The sequence below is a fragment of the Astyanax mexicanus genome, chromosome 13 (genome assembly GCF_023375975.1).
Source record: "Astyanax mexicanus isolate ESR-SI-001 chromosome 13, AstMex3_surface, whole genome shotgun sequence".
In the NCBI taxonomy this organism is placed as follows: Eukaryota; Metazoa; Chordata; class Actinopteri; order Characiformes; family Acestrorhamphidae; genus Astyanax; species Astyanax mexicanus.
This window is the reverse complement of record NC_064420.1, coordinates 35,884,188-35,911,818: the sequence shown is the minus strand read 5'-3', so window position 1 is coordinate 35,911,818 and position 27,631 is coordinate 35,884,188. Positions and strand designations below refer to the sequence as shown.

Sequence of the window (27,631 nt, the reverse complement as noted above, 5' to 3'; positions counted from 1 at the left end):
GACGGTCACAGAAAACGGTGTAACACCGGATTTTTTAAAAGATGTGCCGGTCGATGTACTGGCTTTTGTAAGATGTGCCACTTGGTGTGTTGGATTTTTTGCCAGTTGGTGTGCCAGCTTCTTTAAGATTGCAGTTTGGTGTGCCGATTGTGTATTAATGTACGTGTGCTAGTTGGTGTGCCAGCGGGTGTAGCACCACAGAAACATATTTACTGTGAATGCATATATTTCTGTGCTGTTTGCAGTAATCAAAACGAAATGAAAATTTGGAATAAAATTATAATTCTGTGGATTTAGCGTTTTAGTAAACCGCTGGTAGACACGTTTATTATTATTATTATTATTATTATTATTATTATTATTATTATTATTATTATTATTATTATTAATCTCTCCATGCTCTCCACGCTGGTCTATCCCCTCCTCACGCGGTGTCTCGTGACACTCGATGTGACGTGAACGAGGAAGTAGGTGGGAGCAGCGGATCTAATGGCTGTGTCTGAAATGCAACACATCAAGCCTAGTCAGGGAGCACTTTAAGGCAGGAAGGTGCCTAAATAATGTGTATTGTGTGCATGCATTTCATCCTGCGAGCTGAGATTACTGCGTTGTATTAATCTCTAAGAGCTAGATAATAGTTAACAGGATTCTGGCATTGTTTAGCGTGTACTGATACCTTCTATTGTTCGCGTGTTGGACTCGAAACAGTTACAAGTGACAAGCTTCATCAGAACGCCCACTTTAAGTCCCCTATCTATAGTCAGCAAGTGCCTGAGGTAGCTGATTCAGTTTGAGACGCACCCCAACAGTCTGAGCTGGAGCTGTTCATTAGCGCTGTGTAATAATGCAGAAACAGGAGCTGTGAGGAGAGAGAGGTAAGTTAATGTTAGCTAGATTAGGTAAATCAGTGTAAGTCCTTTTTCATAACTGTATATACAATGCTAATTCTTATGTAGCCTTTTAAATACATAATCATTATCAATGCTCATAAAGCCATTGCATATTTATGTATATATTCAGCTCTGGAAAAAAATGACCAGTTCAGCTTCTGAATCAGTTTCTCCGATTTTGCTATTTATAAGTATATGTTTGAGTAAAATAAACATTTATGTTTTATTCTATAAACTACGGACAACTCCAAATAGAAATATTGTCATTTAGAGCATTCATTTGCGTCTGGGCATGTTCTCCTCCACCAGTCTTACACACTGCTTTTGGATAAATGTTTATTTAAACAGCTGGATAAAGAGTACTGTTTTGTAATTCTGACTCTTTGTAGTAATCTATCCTATACTGCATTTACCAGGACTTTATGTGACTAGCTACCTACCTAAACATGCTTTTAATAATGTACAGTATAATTAAAAATATATAATTGTGTACAATAAATTGACCTGTCACAATAACCTACGTTATTTAATTATCATACAATACATCCACATAACCTCAACACTTTTTTGCTGAGTTGTTTTTTTGCAGGGTTTAAATCTTGCCTCTTTTACACCATTGCATACATTTAATAGCCTGAATTTATTTTTTTATCTTATCTTATTAATATATAGATGTTTTTATTTATTAAATTATGTAATATTTATATTTAACACCATACCAGTAAAGCACAATATAACTTAAATTAAGTGATTTTTTTACATTTTCTGGCTCAATCATTTTGACTGCTGAATTTTTAGTGCATTACTTGCATAATTACCTTTTCAATATTCCAATTCAAATATCAGAATATGCTTAGATAATGCTAATTGCTCTTTAAGAGAGTGCAGTTACATTCTAATGCTATTATATAGATTTTTTTAAGTGGCATAAAATTAACATACATTCACAATACTATTGTTTATTGCAGTTATTTCTGAAAACAAATATGTTGTCCAAAAAATTGGTTATTTTGACTGGCCTAGTGTACAACATTAAAAAAAATGCAGAAGCACATTTTTTTCTTTTAGCAGTATAGAACAGTAAGAAAGATACCAGGACATACATAAGAATGTGTCACTGGTAGACATTTTAAGCGGAAAAAAGGTTCATTAATGCTGAAAAGAGGTTCTTGTTACTGTATTGAATCACCTACAGAATATTTTCTACCGGTGTAAGCAATAACATTTTACTAACCACCAGGCAAGCAACCATTTAAACATCCAGTTTTTAATGCATATAAAACAATATGGGGTTTTCAGCTTGTTAGAGATACCAAGTTATATAAATATGAATCAAATATATTTTATACAACCATGACAATATTGTAATATCGCACCTGCTAGGTACTTGCATAGGTTGTCTTTCTGGAGGGAGAGAGTACAGACTTTGCAAATTATGCTGTAGAAACATCACTATTAAAGGGGCAGTAATGAATGTACAGTGCCATATTGTATATTGCCACTTCTTTTCAATCTCTCATATTTTTTACTCATATCCCTTTTATCCCTCAGCCCCAGTTCAGTCTGAATGTATGAATTAGGGAGAGGGGTAGGTGGGTTTTGTGTTGCCTGAGGTTTTTAAGCTTCTGTTTTAATAAACTGAGGAATGCCTAAATCAGAAACAACAAAGCATACATATTACCTGTGGCATTCAGACATCAGTGTCTGTGGGAAGTAGATGGTTATGAATGTACAGCTTAAAAATGACCTAAGCTGTATAAATAGTTTAATAGTTTTTTCTAAACTATATGTTACCTGAATCAAACAGGCTTTTAGAAGTCTTCTGAAACGCCAGTAAAATCTGTATTGTTATAAGTTTGTGTGTGAGGTCAAGAATTCTCTCAGTGACACAGTGTTGCATCAGTTTAGTGCAGTAAACACAGTCCAGGGTTAAAGTGTTACTCAGAAGGAACTGTCTAACCTCTGTTAAAACTTCACTTTGGTTGCAATTTTGTCTGTTTAAAGTTTCGAAGCCTTTTTTATTTATTTATTTATTTTTTAAATATGGTTAAGATAATTTACCTTATATTATATGAATAAAATTGACATACAATTTGCTTATAACAATAATAACAATGTATCTAAATAAATAATAAAACATACAAATAAAATAATTTTATACAAATATTTCACAATGCTGAAGTGTTTATGCATGTAACTTCAAACATAAACAAATATACAAACAAAATACCCTTAAAGATTTACAGTACCATGATTAACAACAAAACAAATACACAATATGCTGCTTTCAAGACAGAATATAATTATTATCACAATATGGATTTTTTATTATTAAAAATAAGGATGATATTATTGTGTAGAATAGTACACCCCTAATTCACACTATTCTCATTTTCACTACGTGCCTATGAGAAGAAAATTATGTCCGCCAAATATAATTTATTTTACTCCCAAACTGGATTTTTACTACAGGAAGAATAAGATACAAAATACAATACAATAATTACAAGCATTTTACTTTTAAATATCCATTATTAAAAAAATAAATAAAACCAAATTGATTCCATACAGTGTCAGAAACATTTCTTCAGTAACAGACAGAACCTTTTTTTCTGTATTTTAGACTGCTGATAACATGGCGTCCCCTGTTAAAGTCATTGTGGTTGGGGCGGGGAGTCGGGGTGAGACCTACTCCGACTTTGCCTCCTTCCATCCTGAACTTATGCAGGTATGTCTGACTATTTACTGTTTTTATTTGTGTAAACCTTTCTTTATCACTATAACTGTCAGATCCTCTTCACTGTAGGTTGTAGGGATTGCAGACCCGAGAGCTTTTGCACGAACGAAGCTCCAGAAACGTCATAAAGTTGCTGAAGAAAACACATTTGATGGTAAAGGGTTAGCCTCTTCTTTCAGAGTTCTTTATATCATCTCATTAATATTCATCTCATCTGATGATTTAAAACGTATCACTGTGGTGTTTGCAGACTGGCACTGTGTGGCAGAGAGAGAGAAGTTTGCAGATGCAGTTTTTATCTGCACTCCTGATCGCCTGCATAAGGTTTGTCATTTTTTCTATTGTTTTGCTTCTTTTGTGTGCAGCATAGTCTTAATTTATATGAACACAATGAAACAATACATTTCTCAAGATTTGATCTGAATAAACACATTATTGTTAATATAGAGGAATATTAACCATCAATTTATCGCACTTTTTGTACAGTTTATACAGTTTTCTTAACACTAATTATTTTTCATGATATTTTTTACATTGTAAAGATGTTATTTTAATAATTTAGAAAGTATATCAAGCCTTGTCCATCCTGTCATTTTAGGATAACACCTCCCCTTTAAGAAAGTAACCACTGACATCAGTGACATTGCAACCTTCACTTTGTTTTATTTTAAGAATAATAATCCCACCTAATATTTATATTATTATTATTATTATTATTATTATTATTATTATTATGTATATTTTAATATAAGGTAAATATTAAAAAGTAACTAAACCCCCTGATTTTAGCTAACACCACCCACAGGTCAAATTTGAAAAAAACAAACGAAAGAAAAAACACAAAATAAATAGTTTGGAGAGAGCACTGGGTGATGTATGGGTTTAGGGGCGGAGCAGTGTGCCTCTGATAGTGGTAAGATGCAGATGGTTGGACTTCTCCAGTACACAGACATATCATACTCGCATATAGCACAGTTGAACTTTTGAAGGTGTGCTACAGAGGTGGAAATAAAGGCAATAAAGGTGAAGGCAATAAAGCGTAAAAACGATTGTAAGCACTGGTATGTTTCATAACTGCAAAGGAACACATTTGAGCTAAGCTAAATGAAAAAGATATAGTTTAGGGTTTAGTACCTCTTTAAGCTGTCCACCCTGTCATGGTAAATTATTGAGGTAATTTAAATAATGTAAACAATATGTTTTCCATTTGTCCTATAGCTTGCTATGACAGGGTAGACACATCCATGACAGAAAATAATTAGTGACAATAAAGAGTGATTAAGCTGGAAAATTGTGAATTATGTGTGAGTTGGAAGCCTTTTAAATATGATAAATATTCAATAAGTCACTTTAAGGGCCAAAAGTCACAGTACTCTTATGAAGACCATACATTTCATACAAAAGTAAAAGGTAAATTATTTTATTTTGAGCTGTTGTATTTATTAACTTGAACCTTGAAAGCACAATACTGTTGCACCATCTGCACTTGTTTATAGATAATCTCTGTTTTCCAGGATCCTGCAGTGGCCCTGGCGAAAAAGGGATATCATATACTGCTAGAGAAGCCAATGGCTGTAAGTGATCCTTTTGCAAACAATACTGTTCTGAGAATTCAGCTCCTTTTTTTTTAGTTCTCTGAGGACCAAAACAAATTCTACGAAGTTAGAACAGGTGGCACATAGGAATAATCAGTTTGGGAAAACTTTGATTCAGTAAATGTAAGCTTCCATGTTGTGACTGACAGAGAAATCACATAACATGACTGTCTTTAGCCTCTCCAAGTAAACATAATTATATCTCATGTCATATCATTCCTTCCACATAAACAGGACACAGTTTTTTTGTTTGTTTAACTTCAGTTAGACTGATAGCCTTGAAGTCGTTATATGATATTGTTGCATAAAAGTGGACACAATAAAACGTAATAAGGCTGCTTATACTAAATTCTAAGGGGCAGTTTCTCAGACAGATATCAAGCCTAGTCTTGGTCTGCATGCAGCATTTTGATTGGGGGTTTTCCATTGTAAGCAAAATATAATCTATGATTACCCTTGTGAAAAAAAAAGTATTGTTAAGGGCATTAAAGGTATGTTCCAATTATGTAAATGAACATTTTCAATTTAATATACTTACACATTTTTACACATTAAATATATTTTCTCGTTATTTCCATATAATATATTTTTAAGCAATATGCTTTAAATTAAATGTTGTGTTGATAATATATATATATATATATATATATATATATATATATATATATATATATATATATATATATATTTAGTGGAATTAAATACTGCTAGTGCCTTTTAGTGTTGTTAAAATTCTTTTTAGTTTTTTTTTTTTTTTGCAGTTATTAAAAATGCTTTTTTGTTGTTTTTTTGCAGTAGAATTAATGTGTACACAATATGTGCATCAAATGCAAAGTAGTACATTTACAGTATTTTAAAAATTATGTTTAAAAACACATACCTAAATTTCGCAGAAGTTCTACAAAAAACACTCAAAAGCACAAGCTAATGCTTTTATGTTGTATTTAAATAGAGCTTAATTACAATTGAAATATACTTACGTTGCTTGAAGGTCTTTCGACATTGTACATTTATTATGAATTTAAGTATGTATTCATTTTAATTTTAAAAGTATTTACTTTTCCATGTTAAGTGTACTTTTAAAAATATACTTAAGTGCACTTTTCTTTTACAAGGGTAGCCTTAATTACTGCCCCTAAAAACAAGGCCTTCAGTAACATGGCCACTTTCCCAAGTTTAAAACACATTTTTTTTTTTTTATCTGTAAACGACGTGAATTGTTTTGGTGCTGTACAAAAACTTCTCTTGTGAGTTTGCTGTGACAGAAACATTACAATTAATGTCTATATTGTATCTGTATATATTTTGTTCAAGTTTGTTTAAATTTCTCACTAAAAATCTTTCTTCAGTGTGACCAGATTGAGATCTGATCTGCTTTTTTTTGGTATAAATTGCACATTAATGCTTATGTTGCTTATTATCATACTGCCAAACTATTGCAAGAAGCCTTTTAAACAGGCAATGAATCGTCTAACTGGGAGAGGGGAAGTATTGTCTTGCAGCTGATGTAATTTTGTCTCTAAATGTTGTTGAAATCTGATCACATTGCTTGGTGTGTTTAAACCCTGTTTTGGTTGCTTTCAAGGGAAATCTGAGTGCAGCTGTTTTACTGAAAAGATCTAAAGAATATATGGGTGTTGACTCAATATCAGTATGACTTTTGTTTTGGACTATAAAGGGCTGGTTTCTCTCTGCAGGTGACTCTAGAGGACTGCACGCAGATTGCAGAAGCTTGCATTCAGAGTGGTGTAATTCTAACAGTGTGTCACGTTCTCCGATATGACCCTGTCATCAGCCAAATTAAGGTGTGTTTATTTAAGTTTCTGCACTTTTATGATATTGGATGAGTGAGTAAAATGACTGATGTGTGCTCTGATTTGTCTGTTTTGTTCCGATCTGATTGTTCTTCTTTTAGGAGCTCATTGACAATGGAGCTGTTGGAGAAGTGTTCCATATTCAGCACTTTGAACCGGTAAGAGATAAATGGGACTACTAATTTATGCTTTTAACCTGCCTTAAATAACCCTTCACTGTGCCTTTATTAGGAATACTTGAGTAATACAGCTTAGGATAGCTGGATAGCTACCATCCCAAATCTCCTGGAGATGGATCAGGTGGAATTGATCTGCTAAAGGTAGCTCTCCAGAAGCAGGGTTAATAATCTCTGCATTAAGACCAATTTATACTTCTGCGTCCAAACTATGCTGTAGTCTGTCACACACCTCTCTAAGAATGTAACTATGGCTGTGATTGGTCCACAAAGCCTTGTGTTCCCACCCACACAGTCCTCCTGTCTTTGCTGCTTAAACTACAGCGCGACACAGACACATGAAAGCAGTGCATAGCAAGGCACTCACATAGGCTAAGCTGTAGACCATGCTTTGACTCGATGCAAAAGCATAAACCAGCCTTTACAGCCTCTATTTGCTTTTTAGTCTTAAACTTTCCAGTTTTGATGAGCCTGTTCAGACTGCAGCCTCAGCTTTCTGTTCTTGACTGACAGAAACTGTGCTCTTCTGCTGTTGGAGTTAGCAGTGGATACAATATCTGGCAACTATAATTATTTGGCCAAAAATGGAAAAACACCAAATTATTTATACCAAACCAAATTGTTGTTTTCTGATAAGTCTTCTTGGACATTAATAGAAGAAGAACATGTTCACTGTTAAGTATTTTTAATGTGTTAAAGCATGATAAAAAAACATTTAGTATATTTGATTTATTTTAAAGCTGCGAAAAACAGCCATATGTTTATTCAGTCTCATTTTTATTCAGTCTCAGTTTTGGCCAAAAATCTTTTTAAGTTTCATTTCATTTCTAGTTGGAGCCCATCCACCTCAAATCTTTCAAGATGTTGTTCGTTCTGAGGTGCTTGTCTGCTCTCCAAAATTATTCAGAGTGGTTTTATGAGTCACTGTAACCTTTCTGTTAGCTCTAATCTGTCTGGCACTTCTCTCTTGATCTTTCTTCTCAACAGGGTGTTTCCATCTCCAGAATTATGGCTTATTGGATGTTGTATGATTAAACTGTAGATCATAAAAAACAGGAGATCAGCATTTAATATAAATTAAACAGATTAACACAGTTTCAGACTAATATATTTTTTTTATTGGTTGTGTTGCTAAGTTTGACTGTTCGTGTTTATCAGTCAGTGGTCCATGTGGTTGTAAAGAGAGGAGGATTTTAAACAGATTTCATTTAATTAAAAAGAGGTTGGGCATCACAACAGTGCTTTTAAATGTGATGGGTCAAATGCTTGACCCTGAGGCTGTGGCAGCCATGGGTACCCTGTAAATTCTAATCTATTAGAATGACATCTAAATTAACTTTCTTCTGCAAACTAACTGCATCTCTGTTGTGTTGTCAGGTGGGGTACTATCACTTTGCTCACTCTTTTGTGAGAGGGAACTGGAGGAATGAAGCCGAAAGCTCATTTGCTCTTTTAGCCAAATCCTGCCATGACCTGGACCTGATTCATCACTGGGCTGGAGAACGCAAGTATTGAACAGATGTATTTACTAGTTTTAGCATATTTGAAGACACTATTTTAAAAGTAACTTTTAAGGACAATTCATTAAGTTTTCACTTATGGTTCACAGGTGTTTAAAAGTTTCATCATTTGGGTCCCTCAGCCATTTCCGTAAAGAAAACAAGGTACGTTTTCAGCTTAATGATCTGTACACAGCATTTGAAAGAACATGGTGTATTTTTATCAGGTAAAAGGGCGATGTTAATGAGATACTAACTGGTAAACACTAAAAAACTATGCATTAAGCACCAGATAATAACTGGTGAGCTCCAGATACTATCAGGTCTACATACTATCTGGTTATAATCCCTTTTTTTTACCTAAATAAAAAAATACCCAGTCCCTTTTATCTGCAAAAAATACACTATGTTATTTCAGGGTCTTTGTAGTTCTATACTTAAATTGACCACTTTTTTTATTTAGCCTTCAGGGGCTTCCAGTCGGTGCTTAGACTGTTCTGTAGAGAGTGGCTGCCCATATTCTGCAAAAAAAATCTACCTGGACAGAGTTAAACAGGTAATATTACTGTAGCCCATTTACATAACATTCCAAATACTCTCTGAATTAAAATTTTGTCTAAAGGTTTGTGGATAATAATCAGTATTGGATTTCTATTCTTAATTTTAAATGTATTTTAGGGCTGGGTAAGATGGCCAGTGTCAGTAGTGTGCCCCACTTCTGTTCCTGACATTGAGTCAGTAACTGAGGCCTTGAAAACTGGGCCCTATGGAAGATGTGTCTATGAGTGTGACAACGATGTGTGCTCAAATCAGGTGAGTTATGCTGTATATACTCTATATACTGAGGTATTATTTGTGTGGTGGGTGATTCGCAGCACTGCAGTGACACTGACATGGTGGTGATGTGAGGGTATAATACAGTATGCAGAGAAATAAAAAGACTACAATTTGTAATGACAGATCTACAATATACTCCTGTATTGTCAGTGGAGCTAATAAGATGGACAGCGAATGTAGATACAAGAAGGTGGTCATTATATTCTGACTGGAGTGTGTAGATTATTGTTATTAGAGAGAAATGCTATTTGTATGTTCAAATTAGCAACTTTACACATAAAAAAATGAAAAAAGTAATTTTACACAATGCAAAGCAGAACTGTCAGACTGAAATGATAAATGAATAAAGTTAGTTATAAAGTGCCTTTCTAAAAACCCAAGATGCTATACAATCCTGTTTTAAAAACAATGATTTATAATCAGCACTCATCCACACACACTTCAATAGCGCACAGCATACTCTCAACCAGAAACAACCGCCCATTTGAAAGACTGCATCAGGCACTACAGACAGCATTTACCCAGGACAGAGTGCAAATCCATATTTTGGTCATACATACATTCACATACAAACACACCAGATCAATTTAAGGTATTCTGGGTAATTTTAGAGTATCCAATTTACCTGGGGCCTCATGTACTAAGACTTGCGTGGACTTCCTACTAAAATGTTCCGTACGCTCAGATCTGAAAAGTTCCGTACGCACAAAAAATCCGGATTTATCAAACCGTGCGTAGGCAGAATTCCACGTACTTTCTCTTAGTACATCACAATCAACTTGAAATCAAGCGCAAATGCACGAAAGCAGCACACTTGCCACGACTCCTCCCTCAATTACTCAGAGTATAATGTTATATTATTATTATTATTATTATTATTATTATTAATAATAATATTATTATTATTATTATTATTATTATTATTATTAATAATAATAATAATAATAATAATAATAATAATAATATAGCCGCAAGCGGCGATTTACGGGGTTCGAGCTTTACAGTCAAAGAGGCCCCTGGAGGCCAGTTAGGCTTAAAACATGTTGCTGGTTGACCGGCATCACCAAACTGGATGACCAGCATGGCAAAGGTGTTTGGCCAGTATGACCAAGCTGGATGACCAGCATTGCTATAATGACAAAGCTGAATGACCAGCAGGACCATAATGACCAATGTGAATGACCAGAATTACCTAGCTGGATGGGCAGCATAACCAAGCTAGGTGAACAGCGTGACCATAAAGACCATAATGACAATGCTAGATGATTGGTGTGAGTAAACTAGTTGAAATGCATTGATAAATTGTGCTGTAGTGTTCAGCAGGTTTTATGTGGTCTCTTGCTGCACTCTAGTGGGCATTTGGAGAGCCTAGCAGTGAGGCATAAAAGGGCACATATCAATAACCAATAATATCAATAATAGTGTATAAGTTTTGACCTGATTAACATTTAGCCTGTCAAAAGCTTACTGGAATGTGATTGGCTTATAGTGACCACAAAAGTGTCCATATCAAATTTTCATTTGGTGTACCATTAGTGCATGGGCCATAGATGATAATTGGCAAGGATGACCTTGATCGCTTGTATGGTTCTAGAGAAACAGCTATCGAGCATTGGCCCCGCCCCCTGGGTGTGTATGTCTACTTAAACTGACAGGGTATCTGAGAGTCATGTAATGATCAAAGGACTGAAGTGGTATTAGTTTCAGGTTAAGCATTCAAAAGTTATAAGTGTTAAAGACATTTTACTGCACCATGGAAAAACTAATTTGCATATGGCGGCCATATTGTTTATAAATTTAAAGATTTTGTTTAATAATTATTGAGGAGTAAGCTCTGCTGAACTGTTTGACACCAAACATGTCATGATTGGACAAGGAGGCAAAGACAAGTTCTCAAAAGTAGGTTTTGCATATTATGCAAATTAAAAAAAAAAATTGGGTGGAGCATAAACAAGAATGACCCAGGTGGCTGACCAGCATGACCAAGAAGGATAGAGATGTTCAATTAAGCAAGACAAGCAAGATTAAATAAGTTCAGCAGAGCTTTTATTTAGAATAATTCACCTGTAACTGTTTCACCAAATGACCGCCAGAGCGCAGCAAGAGACCACATATAACCTGCTGGAAATCTATCACTCTATCAGAAAGACAGAACATTCCCTATCAGTGTGTTTCTATTTATTAAAAAGAGAAGAAAAGTCCGATTGGGCTCCAAATTGGTACTCATGATCAAGTGGTCTGTATATACATGTAGGTAAATTTGTGTGTTGATAGGGTCAAAGGTTCCTGACTTCTGACCATTTAGGTTTGAAAAAAGTGATAATACAGGCTTATGGCCTACAAAATGGCTGTTGCTCTTTGGCCATATTAGAGGCAAAAAATATCTGATTTGGCTCAAATTTGCAATCAAAATCACAATATCAGTCTATATAAGTATGTCAATTTCTGTGTCAATAGGGTCAAAGGTTCCTGACTTCTGTCCATTTACATTTGAAAAAAGCGATAATACAGGCTTGAGGCCTACAAAATCGATGTAGTTTTCCAGCCGTTGTAGAGGCAAAACATGTCCGATTTGGCTGAAAATTTGCAATCAAGATCAGATTATCAGTCTATATATGTGTATAAATTTGTGTGTTGATAGGGTGAAAGGTTCCTGTCTTCTGTCCATTTAGGTTGGAAAATAGCGATAAATAGAATAAATTGAAAATAGTTATTTTTGCACTGTAGAGCCTACTGAAGACTTATTTGGCTCATACTTGGCAGATGTACTTCAAATGTCATTGTTAATTAGTAGCTTCAACAGTTTTGGCATGTTTTAAACTTTGACAGAGTTTTGGCCAAATAAATCTGAAAAGGCTTTCACGTACATGTTTGATCAAGGTTTATGGGCCTCAAATAGTTAAAATGTCAAGATTTTTTTGATAATTATTTACCTACAGGGTCTCAAGATTGCATCAAGACCAAATTTGTTTTGATTGATTAAGGACTTAAAGACAAGTTCGAAAAGAGCAATTTTTACGCTTTTGGCCACTGATGAAAATCTTTGCATTTTTGGTAAACACATGTAATTACAAAGTTGTAAAGGCTACAGCAAAGTATACAACTAAAAAAGAATAACAAGCCTAGGCCACTTGTACCTTTAGATATAACTGATTTTCTGCTATAGCGCCCCCTTGAGGCCAATCAATGCCATATTTTAATGGATGATAGAAGGCCCTCATATACATGTAGGGTATAAGTATCGTCCTGACTGGTCATTGTTTAGCCTGTCAAAAGCTTGCTGGAATCTGATTGGCTAATAGCGATCACAAAAATTTGCATATCAAATTTTTCTTCAGTGAATCATTTGGTAATAGGCCATAGATGATACATGCCAAACGGGAGCTTGATAGCTCGTACGGTTCCTGAGAAACAGATTGTTAGCTTTGGCTCCGCCCCCTGGGGGCGTATGTCTACACAGATTGACATGCTACCTCAGAATCATGTTGCCATCAAAGGTCTAAAGTGGCATTAGTGTCGGTTTAAGCATTCAAAAGTTACAGCTGTTAAAGTAAATTTGGGTGTGCCACGGTAAGATTAATTTGCATATGGCGGCCATACTGTTTGCAAATTTCAAGATTTTTTTAATAATTATTGAGAATGGGACTCTGCTGAGTTGTTTGACACCAAATATGACAGGATTAGTCAATGACCCTAGGACAAGTTCTCAAAAGTAGGTTTTGCATATTATGCTAAATAGCAAAAAATCTAAGTGGGCGGAGCTTAGTGGTTCTATTGACCTTTTTGATTTGCCATTAACCAAGGAATCATATAATGCAAGAATTTAGCTATCAGGGCGTAGGAGTTACGAGGCCAAACTCGTTGACCTTCGCCAAAGCGCCCCCTTGAGGCCGATCGGGCTCATCTTTTGAATATGAGTAGCGGTGAGAAGTACTACCATATGACCAAGTCTCAGCCCTGTAGGCCTTACGGTTTCTTCTGCCCAATCACTTCTATGGCAGAAAAAGAATAAGAACTATAATAATCGGAACAATTACAATAGGGTTTCTAGCACTACGTGCTCGAACCCCTAATTATATACGCATAGCGTATAATTACCCATGTTTTAAGTTTTATTATTCTAAGATAAATGCTTTCATTTAAATGCTTTAAATGAGTTGCCTACCAAAAAGACACACGTCACGCACTCAGCTTGTTTTCTTATGCTCTTGGAAATCTAAAACTGCTTATAAGCCAGTCATCATCATGGGCCAAAAAAACATAATGGTCACGGAAAATGCGCGCTCAATGAATTCGGCCATTAGCAGTATTTTCCAGTAATGCCAACGCTGCATCTCCAACAACTCCAGCGCAAACCTGATCTAGGCTAAGTGGAAACACGTTAAACGATTATTTCTGTAAGACAATGAAACTGTCTGATTAATTTACTTTATTTTACCCAATAATGCTTACTTCAATGTGTGCATAAAGGATATCTTAATAGTTGTAATTTCAATGCATCGCCTCTAAGTGTCGCCAAATGACGAAAACACAATACATACGCACAAAAAAAAGGCGTACGCCCAAAACAAAACTTCCGTGGGGGAACGCACTTTCACACGTTCAAGTCAAATTTAGTACATCAGACCGTGAGCGTGAAATATGGCGTACGCAATGTTTTTGTGCGTACGCACCTTTAGTACATGAGGCCCCTGATCTCTATGTTTTTGGACTGTGGGAGGAAAGTAGAGTCCCCTAAGGAAACCCACGCAGACACAGGGAGAACATGCAAACTCCACCCAGATAGGGACTTGAACCCAAGAAAACACAGTGCTGGGAGTGGAATGTGCTAACAACTAAGCCACCGTACCACCCACAACACTAAAATAATTTTGCCAGAAAGTGTGAAATGGCTTAAATAAAGCTTTGTTAATATAGTCATAAGCCCTATCTGGACGGTATTGGTTTCTCAGGGGGACGTCTGTAAAAAATATTTCACACTTCTTTTCAGTGAAACTCTTGCATCCAGGGTTCAGTAGCTCCTCCATTTCTACTCGCTTTTGTGTTTACATGGATCTCCGTGGAAACGTGCACCCAAAGTTTAACTACAGTGCGTGGCAGTGGACAAGTAGCTATGTTATTATACGAGATGACGAAACTGAAAGATGTCTGTCCGGACGGGACTAAAATTACCGGAGGACTGTGGAGTTTGTAACAGTAGGTTATTCAGCCTGTAATTTTTTCAGAGGACGTCTGAGAAACACACATACATGGTCGTTCCGGACAGGAATAAAATCACAGAGGACCCTTCGTAAAAGAGAAAATTACCCCAGAACCCCCTGCGAAACTAATTCCATCTGATTAGGGCTATATAAAGGATTTAAGAGGTATACATTGAAGGCCCACCATATGCTCTAATTTTTTCCTTTCTCTTCAGGTTGTGAACATGGAGTTTGAAGGAGGCCTCACTGCTTCTTTTAGCATGGTGGCGTTTACAGAAGAAATATGCAACCGTAAAACGAGTATTCAAGGCAGCCGGGTAGGTAGAGTAGGGTGATTATATGTTTTGTTATATTGTCAATGATTTTAGTGTTGAGTAGTAATTGACATTTTTCTGTTTGTCCCACAGGGGGAGCTGACCTGCAATGGAAAGAATCTCCAAGTGTTCGACTTTCTTACACAGAAGACCACAGATTATACAGTGCCTAAAAGCGCACCTGGAAACTTCAACACCGGTGGTCATGGGGTGGCAGATTATCACCTTGTCTCTGCCTTCATTTCAGCTGTTGCGGTTAGTTACATACTTTCAATCTAACACATGCACACCATGCTACTAACATAAGTATTAATAAGTGTACTAGTGCTTCCCAAAAAATTGAATATCATTGTAAATGTAATATGAAATAAATGAAAACCCAAAAATCAGTGTCTCAGAAAATTTGAATATTATATAAGACCAATTGGAACTTTTGGCAGTGTGCGCAGTGTGCCAAGTCCTGCTGGAAATTAAAATCCCCATCTCCATAAAAGTTGTCAGCAGAGGGAAGCATGAAGTGCTGTAAGATTTCCCAGGAAAACACTGCACTTACTTTAGACTTCATATAACACAGTGGAACAACACCAGAAGATGACATGATGTTTGGGTTTTCATTGGCTGTAAGCCATAATCAATAATAAAAGAAACAAACGCTTAAAATAGATCACTCTGTGTGTAATACATCTATACAATATATGAGTTTTTACATTTTGAACCGAATTACTGAAATTAAGTAACTTTTTTAATGATATTCTAATTTTTGGAATGCGTTAGTATATACACTGACATATCCTGGAACAGCAGTATGTAAATTGACCCTGAAGTGTTGTAACTTTTGAGGTGTCATCTTGTATACATTGAACACTTATGGCAAGGTGACTTGAGTTATAAGAGAAAAGTGTGTTGCCAGATAAAGGAGACATTCCATTACCTCATTAAGTTGTGTGGGCATTTAACATTCCTGGATTCACAGTGTTTCATGTGTACCAGGAATACATCATAGAAGGCATTACCACCCATAGTGGACAGCGCAGTGGGTGATAATGATCCTAAGCGATTAACTCTACAGAATCACATCCACATCAATTTTTACTTATATCTTTAAAAAATGATATATATTTGTCTTAAAGTTCTAACCACTGTATGTCTGTCCTTTTTAACTGACATAGAATGAAGATCCACAGCTGATCAAGTCCGGACCGAAGGAGACGTTAGAGAGTCACAGACTGGTATTCGAGGCTGAACGTTCCCGTCTAGAGAACAGGGTGGTGTTCTGTGGAACTGATCATGACTAAAAGTGAGAAGAACACTGGTATATGAAGGATCTACACCAACTTTACTTTACCTGTTTTAATGTGTAAAATACAGGACATTCCTGATCATTTTTACAAGTTTGTATTAGAAATAAAGTGCACTATTTTTTGTTGGGGCAAGACAGTGACAACAGAAATTAATTTGTTTTCAGTTTATCAGATTTTATTGTGATTTTTCTACTGATTTTTTATATTATGTAAAATGAATTTTATGTGGCGTATCTGTAGTAATGATCTTAAATGTTTGTAGGCAGTCCTATGTAACAATTTCACGTAGAATCAAAGATAAACCATCATAAATGAATGTAATTCTAAAAATAAAGATGTAGTTAATTTACACTGCATTTGTTTCAAAGAGCACTTACTCATCTAACACCTCTAACACACTAACTACTTCTAACCTCATTTCCTTCTTGCCCTCCTTCACTCCTCTATCGCATTACTTCCCTTTGACCTCCTTTAGGCCCTATATAAAGATGTTTTTACCTTCTATTACTTTTGTACTTCACTATTGTAAGTCGCTTTGGACAAAAGCGTCTGCCAAATGTAATGTAATGTTTCACAATGTTTTATGTGTGTCTTTAAATAGTAGAGAAGTAAGCAGGCTCTGCACTGTGTTCTGCATAATATAAAATTTAGCTTATATTATAATGTATTGAATTTAATGATTTAACAGGTCTACAAGTATAAGCAGCCTAATTAAGTTAGACAACCAATACAACAAATCTTGACCAAACTGGTCAACCAGCACCAGGATTTTTTTAGCAGGAACCTTTTCAGCAACTGTTCTTAAAAGGAAATTTCCTTTTGAAAATCTTTTTAAACAATTTATATTTTGATGTTCACTATGTGAACATAATTTTTTTATCTGAGATTTGTTCTGCTTTCAAGGAAAATGGAATTTGGCATTATAGGAGCATAACTGTGAACAATTCTGTGATTTAAAACAAAATTATTTAGTATATTTAGTATATGTGATCCTGATGGCCCTCAATCTGTGTTTAGAACTAATTAAATAATACAGTAAACAGACCTTTTTCTGAAAAGCAATACAAAACTTAAAAACACAGAATGTGGAACAGAACGTGCCAAAAAGCATTATACTCTACTACTTTTGGGAAACTGGGCCAACACAGTTTCTGGTCAGAGCAGTTTAGACATTAGACCTGCGGTCAGTGGAGAACATGTGTTATATAAAGCTGGGTGGTTTTGCAGACTTTGAACTCTGGATGAGCAGCCGTCCTCTGCAGGAACTGCTCTGAAAGTCAGCTGTCAGTTGGTTAATGGAACTAAGCTGTGCTTGTTTATGTTGGATTAGTAACACAAACACATGGTACTCCCCTTTTTAGTACAAAGACATCAGTGTATTTTTGGTAAAATTTAACAGGAGAGAGATTTCACCATTCCAGTAAATAGAAATCTTTTTACATATGTTACATCACATAACACTCTGAGATTATAATGTAACAGTACATAGTGGAACCAGTTGTTCACACAGGTTAATGGGTTTTAAACGTTTTGCACTTTTGCTTTGAAAATTGATAATTGGCTATTTAAAACCATCTAATACACTGTTCTACCAAAGTTTTTATACTCTTTGCACATTTTTCTCACTTCTGTCTGTCTTTCTTTAAACTTTTTTTAAACTTTGAATCTAATAACTTATATTTAACTATTCAAAACATGAACTGGTCTAACTCAGGCAGAAGGTTAAACAATTTATATTTATGACAAAAAAATACCATACGAGCATGCACATTTTTATCTTTTCAAGAAGACCTGAAATTGATAAAATGTATCATCCTGCAATTTATTAAATAAATTGATAAATAATGAACCAAACTGAAATGGAAAAAGTGGTTTACATTTACTAATATTCACATTAATAAATCAAATAAACCAGGGGACAATACTCTTTCCTGTTACTAAAACTCACTCCAGTTACTGGCACTGACTCCTGTTACTGTCACTCATTCATTTTTATGTTATTAGTTACAAGTTATTTTGTGTGCAAATTTAACATGTAATTTCCTGGGGACAAAAATGGCACTGTGACGGACTCATCTGACCCAACTGGTGGTAGCAGTTACTGTGGGATTGTAGTAATAGTCCAAATCCTGCAGGGGGCAGAATTGGCATAAGTTTTATAAGGTGTCTTCAGGTTCAGCCAAGTAACCTTTAAGGCCCTTCAGTCTAACTTGGTTTTGATGTTTTCTCTGAAGCTCCTTTAGTTTATCTACTGATGTTTGGTCTATCCAGGGATCTGGTTGTAGCTAAACTTTAACAGAGTTTGATTTCTGTTGTTTGGTGTATAGTGTTTTTTTTCTCTGTAAATTGGCACTGTACAAAGTTCGAATTTCCAGAGAGAAGCACATTATTACACACATGTACACTGGCTTCCCAGACATCAATACAGCAAAACAAATGAATTGACTAATTCATTGTAATAATTGTGGAGCTCTTTTGTTTTTAGAGACATATTAAAGAATATATAGAAGAAGCAACATTTTTAGCAACACTGATAAATGGTTCTAAATCTGGAGGTCAGAGGAATGTGCATTAGGCATTTCTATGACCTGGTTTACACCACAAAGCAGCGTTTTTCATTTAGCCAGATTAGCTTAGTTATCTCAGTTATCTTATTGGGCAGACTTGACTTTGGGCTTAAGCTATCTGGCTAACACATTGATGCTGGAGAGCGTCGTGTGCTCCAGCATCAATGTGTGGCATGGAAGCTGCTCTGCTGCAGACAGGAAAGCACTGCAGAGGGTGGTGAAGGCTGCACAGAGGATTGTTGGAGTTAGCTTCCCCAGCACCACAGACATTTACACCTCCAGGTGCAGGAAGGCCACCTGCATCAGGAAGGATCCCACCCACCCAGCACACGCACTTTTTGTCCCACTCCCCTCAGGCCGGAGGCTGCGGAGCATTAAGTGCAAAACAACAAGACTCAGAAACAGCTTCATTCCGGAAGCTGTAAGACTCTTAAACTCCACTTAACAACACACTGCACTGACACCAAGGACAAATTACTGTTTACTGTTTACCAACATGGTCACTTTACTTGCACTGAGACACTTTATCTCCACTGCTCTAATTCACATTATCATGCTGCTATAGCACACTTGCACTCTGGACTTCATAATGCTGAACCTTTCTACTCTCTATTTTTTTTTTTATTCTTTGGGATATTTATCTATCTATTTTGTATATTCTATTTCTTTTATTGTATTCTTTTTTATCTATATATCTATTAATAACAGCTCTTGGGTGTAAAACTGGATCGTGAGATCACAATTTCGTTCCACCTCATGTACCACATGTGATGCGAATGACAATAAAATCTCCTTGAATCCTTGAATTCTAACTGACAAATCCTTTCTTGTGGTTTAGTGATTTAGTATCTGGACTGTGTCCTGAAAATATTGTAACCAGTACATTTTTTTTTTTACATTACATTACATTACATTTGGCAGATGCTTTTGTCCAAAGCGACTTACAATACTGAAGTACAAAAGTAATAGAAGTTAAAGGTAAAAATAATTTTTTTGACAGGAGGTCAAAGGGAAATAATGGGAGAGAGGAGTGAAGGAGGGGAAGAAGGAAATGGGGTTAGAAGTAGTTAGTGTGTTAGAGGTGTTAGGAGAGTAAGTGCTCTTTGAAGAGCTCTGTCTTCAGGAGTTTCTTAAAGATAGCGAGAGATTCTCCTGATCTGGTAGTGGAAGGTAGTTTGTTCCACCATTGGGGAACTCTGTATGAGAACAGTCTGGATTGCTTTGTGTGAATGTTTGGCAAAGCGAGGCGACGTTCATTGGAGGAGCGCAGCGGCCGGGAGGTAGCGTAAGCCTTCAGGAGCGAGTGCAGGTAGGAAGGAGCTGTTCTGTCATCACCTTGTAGGCGATTGTAAGAGCTTTGAATTTGATACGAGCAGCAACTGGTAGCCAGTGGAGCTCAATGAGCAGTGGAGTGACATGTGCCTGTTTTGGCTGGTAACCAAATGCACTATTAACTAACCTATTAACTATTAACTAACCTTGGTAATAGAATGCATCAATAGTTAGTTAGACTGAAACCTGATATTATGCAATTTCACTGATTGCACAGCAATTGTTAGTGGAGGTTCTATTTTACTGGGTTGATTGTTGATTGTGTGCTGGAGAGATAGAGGCCTCAGTCTCTCCAGTGACCAGGTGTAAACAGGGTATATGTTTCCACTCAGGTCTGATCTAATTTAGCAGAATGCACTGTGTGCACCTGCAGATCTGTTTGCATTCAGCATTGTGTGTTTTCCTTATTGCACTCCTGTCATTGTGCTATCTTTTGATATTCCTGTAACTGTCCTGGTGTGTCACGTGCACATCGCACATCCTGTTTTTTTAATTGGCTCTTGTAAAAGGTGTGATACTGCAGGGCATGCCTGTTTTTCTGCACAGCACTTCACTCTGTTGTCTATGCTACTCTAAACACTGATTTATCTGCTTATAAATCTGTCCCTCTGCAGGTTTTGGATTCAGTGACAAACAAACACATACTGGGTCCGTGCTAGTTCTATAGGTAGCAGAAGCATACTTGTTTAGGATGCCTGATAAAGTGAACTTGCTGTTTTTAAGGTACACATCCCTGGTTTATTTGCACTTAAGTGTCTGTTTTATGGCTCTTTTTATTTAAATTATTTCCTTACAGGACTAAAAACATGCTATTTAACTTGCAGACCTAGATTAAATAGTAAAAATAAAACAGCATCAAAACAGTATCCCTGCACTGTATTTAAGCCTAGTTTAAATGTGACATTTTTCATTTTTGCATTGCATTTGCAGAATTCTACAAAAATAAACAATTTAGTTTATAGCCATTTTCAGTATTTTAATCAAATGAAAGTGTCATATCTCTTGGGATTTTTTTTGCTTGTTTTAAACATTCTTTTTTTGAGATCAATAAAGTATCTGTCAATACAAAAATGGAATAAAATAGAAATATAACCAAGTTAGAAATTGCTTCTTAAAATATTACTTGAATACCTAATTTAAAAATACTAGCTGTATAGACGACATTTAAGATGCTTTCACATGCTAAGATATATATTTTTGCAGTGTGTAGTTTCTCTCAGACAGCAAAGAAATCAGATAGCAATAATGGGAGACTGATGCATTCATCTCCTACTGTCAAATTTGCCTTTTGATAAAAACACCAAAATGTTTTAAAGATGTGTTATATTAAACTTAAAATTGCACTAAACTATTATTGTAGAAATGTTTCTTGAACTACTTTATAAGAAATTAACTTTTATATTTTAATTTCTTTTTACAGTTCATATAAAACCACACACAAAAAAGAAAGTAGATCTAGACCAAAGGTTTGTGTACCTGCATAATCGGTGCTAAGTAAATCTTCTAGTTGCATGAGATGCACTGCTCTCTTGAGGTCTATCCACCTTAAGATTTTTGCACCTCTTGAGGTAGTCAGCTGCCGCTGACTGCAACACAAGTCCAAAGCATGAGCCATCATCTCCTGCTCTCAACAGTTTATAGGGGTGTTCTTTTCATTAAATTCTGCACTCTTTGTTTCTCTAAATGTTTCTAAAATTAATCAGATTTGTTAAGAGGTCATATATGAGCAGGTTTTACTGCACAGTAGACTAGTGCACAATCTCTCTGGAGTCAAAAGTGTTTTATCTCTGTTATGTGTAAAAAGTCTGTGAATATGAATTAAAATCCAAGTTCATCTTATATTACTCTGGTAGATAAAAGGTAGGTTAAACATGCAGTCAGGTTATATAACAAAGGAAAAGACAGATAAAAGCAATATACTGTACATAATGTATCAAAGGAAATGACAAACAATACAATATAAGACCATACAATATTTCACAAACCAAAGTAACATTTAAGTTTAGATCAGGGGTGTCCAAACTTTTTTTGTTGGGGGCCAGAAGGAGAAATATATTAGAAGTCACGGGCCACAGACTCTAATAAAACAAATAATGAAATATACCACTTTAAATAATACATTTTCCTGATTACTTTCATTTACACATCATTTTACTTGACTTACTGTCTTTATCTATCTTTGAAAGTGTTGTGTAAACAAAGATTTTTCAAATTGATGTTTCATTTCATGATGTCTCTTAATATTAAACCCCTTAACTACGGCAACATTTAGACTCTTTGGCCTGTTTTTCTGCGCTACAACTGCACACTCTCTTCGCTTTCAGACTCTTTGGCCCATTTTTCTGCGCTAGAACTGCACACTCTCTTCGCTTTTAGACTCTTTGGCCCGTTTTTCTGCGCTACAACTGAGCACTCTCTCCGCTTTTAGACTCTTTGGCCCATTTTTCTGCGCTAAAACTGTGCACCCTCTCTGCTTTTAGACTCTTTGGCCCGTTTTTCTGAGCTACAACTGAGCACTCTCTCCGCTTTTAGACTCTTTGGCCCGTTTTTTCTGCGCTAAAACTGAGCACTCTCTCCGCTTTTAGACTCTTTGGCCCGTTTCTGACACCTAGCGTTCAAACTTTGAATCTCACATTATAAAAACCTGCTTAACAGCTGGCCAACTTTTATTCTATTTCTAAAATACCTCGCGGGCCGCTCCAAAAAAGGAAACCGGCTGCAAATGGCCCGCGGGCCTTAGTTTGGACACCCCTGGTTTAGATAAATAAAATGATCATTCTTCATGAATCAAAGCCTTGTAAAGAGTTCAAACCAACTTTCTTTATTTGCAATGTGTTTAAGAAAGCATAGTTCTAATGTGAGGGACTGTGAGGGAGGGGTGTAATCATTTTGTAATAAATTTAACAATCTTTTTAACTTCACTGTTTTCCACCTCTGAGTAATGACATTAACATGTGTATAATTTCATTTACATTACATTCACAGACCAATTGTCAGGGTTTGACCCAGGCAGAGAGACGAGGAGGCAGACGTAAACACAGGTAGGCCGAATTTATTAAATAAATATAAACAAATAAACAAAGAACAGCGAAACAAAGAAATAAACAAGAAACGGAGGCAAGATAAAACTAAAACAAATAGGGAGGCTACTAAACCAGAAACTAAACAGAGCTAAGAACATAAACAGGGAATAACTAAAGACTAAACACTAAGCAGGTGAATAGGGAACACGGAAACAAACAAGAGATACTAAAGATAAACAAACGGGGAGACTATAAAACTAGGCGGGATAAACTAAAACAGGGCAAGGGAATAAACTAGGGAAAACACAGGGAACTAGAAAATAACAGAATAAACAGGAAGATAAATATATATTACAAACAAAGAACAAGGGACTCGGGCTAAGGCTATGAAAACACTGAAAACAGAGAAACGCAGAGGGACAGACAACGGGGGACAGTGCAAAGACCGACAGAGGACAAGTAACAGAGGAAGTCTATATAACTAAACAGGAAACACACTGGGAGTGGAAACACCTGGGGAAGGGGTGGAGCTACAAATGAGACATGAGGTAATGGAAAATCACAGGCAGAACACAGGGGCACGGGTCACGTGGGACAACACAGGCACAAGGACAGACAGGAAACAGGGCCAGGCGTGACACCAATCAAATATTACACATGGAAAATGTTCTCTAACCCACAGAAGAACCACAGGAAACTTCATATTCATCTTTAATAAACTGTAGGAAGTGTTTGGTTTCAAATTGAATCATAGATTTTGAACTGATTGACAATGAAGTATTAAGGGAAGGGCCCAGAGGAAATCATATGCAAGTGTGTGTGTCATCATGAGTAGGAGTAAAGTTTTGAAAGTATTATCTGCTCTGAGTCATGAAATACTCAAAGTAGCAGCAGATTTATCTTTCATTTTGGAAATCAGATCTAAATCCTCAGTATTCATGAAATTGTGGCAAGAAATGTGAGACCGACCCTTTAATGTTAACCTTTTGATAGAGCACATTTAAAGTTGTCATATCTTACAAAAGAAAGTGTTCAATTTAGCCTAACCTGATTGTGCCATATCTACCAATCAGCAGAGGTTTAAAAACCCACTAGAAGATGCTGGGACTTTTTTATTAGTATTGTTTTTTTTTCAGTTCCCATCTGTAAATCAACACACTCATGTATTGTTTCTAAGATGAATATTGGTACATAAACACATTATTTTTTTAAAGCATTTGAAAGTTTTTTTTAATAGTTTTATAGTTTTTATAAATAGAATTATGCAACTTTATTCCAAATGCACTTTATTATTGTATTATTATTTTGTATTTGTGGCTAGTGTTCTGATTTTACCACATGTTGTCTCAAATGTTTGTAAACAACAAAATAAAAAATAAAAATATTAGAGTGATTTCTACTATTAAAATGTTAAATATCCACTAAAACCCTAAACCATATTGTTTCCATTAATAGCTGAAATGTGTTTCTTTAAATAATGAAACATCCTGCTTACAATTCTTATAAACATTTCCTAAGCTTTAAAAAACACTTTTATTTTGGTAATTTCTGCCTCTGCAGAGCATTTTTAGGTTCAACTATAGGCATGGATGATGTGTCCGTGTACTCTGGTATGCAGACACACAACAATTCTTGCTGGCATCCAACCATCTGCGTCTCACCGCTATCAGAGGCACACTGCTGCTGATGCAGCTCAGCCAATCAGCTCTCCCTCCTGCCCCACCTCTAAACCCATACATCACCCAGTGCCTTTACCAAACCACCTCACCAATTTTTTTGCCTTTTTTAAATTTGAGCTGAGAGTGGAATCAGCAAACAATCAGGGAGTTTAGTGCTCAGATTGGATTTGGCTATCCTGAAGGTTCATTCACAAATTTAAATGTCCTGTATCTGTGTGTAATGTGAACAAATCTGTGCCTGTAACGCCTCACATGTACACATTGATATATGTATAAACATTGCCTTCTTCACCAACAACAAAAATGTCATGTTTGAGAGACTAATTGTAGCTTTATAAAGGTGAAATGGATGCATAAGCAGCTCATATGTGGAGCATCTTTTGCTGGAGTGGAGTTAACAGCTGGTCTGAAGTACATGTTCAGGTCGAGGAGGTGAAAAACAGGACAGGTGGTTTGCTTTTGCTGTTTTTTTTTTTGCAGCTATAGCTGCACAGCTGCACCTAGAGATGTGTGAGAGAGAAGCATGTAGCGCATGCGTAAAAGCAAAAAAAATGCATGAATTTTGATTTAACTGTTTACAATTATGTCGCATGTCCATGGATCGGATGCGTATCCAATTTAGGACCACATATGAAAGTGACTCAAATCTGATTTGGCACGTTCAGACAGACATGAAAAAATCAGATCTGAGACACACTGAGCAAAAAAATCATTTGAGTGACTTCAGCCTGGAAATGTGAACTTAGCCTAAGTAGAGGTATTTATAGATAAGAGATAAGAGGCAGCAATTTGAATGAGTTTATCCACTTTAAACTTTAGGCTGATGTAAAGGTTGTAGACTAATACTTTTATTTGTAATGGAATATGTGATGCAATTAACCTTAATTAGTACAGTTTGAGATGGTGTGTGAGCTCATGAGAAAAATAAAAATGAGTGTTACTGTAAAACATGACTATGTAAGTCTGTGTGAGTCACAGGATGTAGGCCATGAGGTGAACAAGGGCTGAAAAGAGGGGGCTGCAGCTCCTCTGGATTCCAAAACAAACTGCTGGCAGTGACCTGGCTGGAAATCTGCAGGTCCGAATCCACAGGCGTCTCCACTGCTGCTTCCGCACTTACACCGGACACTCATGACTAAGCACTTCTTCACACACACACAAACACACTGTTTTATCTGCACTGGCCTTGTATAATGATGGAAACATTCAAATCCTCAAGAGCACTGGAAGTGAGGCAACACTCAAGTTGAAATACTGGAGATAATGTACCCCAGTAGTGTTATTGTCTTTACGTAGGCTTCTGCTGGATGTATCTACTGCTTTAGTAGGCTGGAAAAGTTTATTTTGGATGGAATAATTTACTGTATATGGAAACAGAGCAACTGTGGTCGGAAGTTTACGTACTCTTATAATGGACACAAATGTCATTGCAATATTGGGCTTTCAGCGATTTCTTTGACTCATTATTTTTCTGTTGATCAGGAATCAGTATACAATACACATCTATAAAAAGACAAAACACACATTTGGTGCACAAGTTCAACATTTTTAGAGAATCTTTTGGAATCAACCCAGGGTGGATCAGGGTTGTTTGGCTGCTAGTAGAACTATAGAATAATCATAATTTCAAAATGATTCAGCATAATCTTAAAACATCAGCTTGAACATTTTCATTTTACAAAAACGCACATTTTTATTGTTGAAGCTATTGGTGTTTCAAAAGGACAAAGACTCCAAATACACATCAAATAATAAATAATATTGCCTATTCTGAGGCTTTTTGGAATAGCGTTCCAAATTTGCTGAAATTAACCCTACACAAAATATGTGCACTATGCAGGAAAGTCAAGTTTTTACCAAGAAACCAACACATTTTATTGAACTTTACCAGTTCTGCTAAGAAAAGTGATCCAATTGGCAAGTAACATTGAAACTCCTTGGGCTCAGAAAAAAAAAAACACTTCAAAGAAATCATTGAAAGACAAAATGTTCTGGTGTTAATTCTGTTCAGAGTAAGTTTGGTGTGAAATGATTTGTTGTAGAACAGTATTTCTCAACGCCGTTTCTGGAGGCTCATTGACCTGCGATTTCTAGTGTTTTCCCTCCTCCAGGACACCTGATCCAACTAATCAGCACATTCACAACAACCCATTACTGAGTTAAGGTGGGTGTGTTAATGCAGGAAAAGCATTAAAATATTCAGGGCAAGAGCCTTGTGACCATGGTTGGAAAAAAACACTGCAGGTTGGAAACACTGCACCATGGTTGGAAAAAAACACTGTAGTGGTGTCCCGATTCTTGTTACGCTGGAGGGGTAGGGTGAAGGGATAGGGCTTGTTAGCTATTCAAACGGAGATTTTAGATGCACACTTCAAACATAGGAGTATAAGAATCACTGGTAATAAACCCACAAATGTAAATATTTTCCTAGTTAAAAGTGATGATTAGCACTACATTACCATAGTTTACTGTGTAGTTTCAATGTTTTATGATTGTTGTTCTTCATAACAGGCATAAAAAAGATTGCTAGTAGTTAGCCTCAGTAGCTAGTGTAACAGAGTTAGAATTAACAGATAATATATCAATGAGTTTCACCAAAATTGCTCTATTATTATAAAAATGGGTAAAAAATGTCTAAAAAGTTTATTTTTTTGTGAAAGTTTATA

General features: G+C 36.0%; 1 protein-coding gene across 2 annotated transcripts in view; it reads left to right on the top strand.

The window, feature by feature from the left end:
- The window catches only part of zgc:154075 (Gfo/Idh/MocA family oxidoreductase), a 33,174-nt gene extending 16,456 nt beyond the window's left edge, over positions 1–16,718 (top strand). Inside the window, exons 1-14 of one of the 2 annotated variants that reach the window (XM_049462889.1) lie at positions 629–875; positions 3,514–3,618; positions 3,697–3,781; positions 3,878–3,951; positions 5,142–5,201; positions 6,920–7,027; positions 7,138–7,194; positions 8,590–8,720; positions 8,822–8,876; positions 9,175–9,267; positions 9,390–9,524; positions 14,965–15,066; positions 15,157–15,318; positions 16,233–16,718. In XM_049462889.1, the coding sequence (XP_049318846.1) occupies positions 3,526–3,618; positions 3,697–3,781; positions 3,878–3,951; positions 5,142–5,201; positions 6,920–7,027; positions 7,138–7,194; positions 8,590–8,720; positions 8,822–8,876; positions 9,175–9,267; positions 9,390–9,524; positions 14,965–15,066; positions 15,157–15,318; positions 16,233–16,358 (1,281 nt within the window). In that variant the 5' untranslated portion in view covers positions 629–875; positions 3,514–3,525 and the 3' untranslated portion in view covers positions 16,359–16,718. Of the gene's footprint in view, positions 1–628; positions 876–3,513; positions 3,619–3,696; positions 3,782–3,877; positions 3,952–5,141; positions 5,202–6,919; positions 7,028–7,137; positions 7,195–8,589; positions 8,721–8,821; positions 8,877–9,174; positions 9,268–9,389; positions 9,525–14,964; positions 15,067–15,156; positions 15,319–16,232 lie in introns of those variants that run through there. The other variant, XM_049462888.1, reaches the window with a different exon arrangement.
- Positions 16,719–27,631: the final 10,913 nt, after the last annotated feature.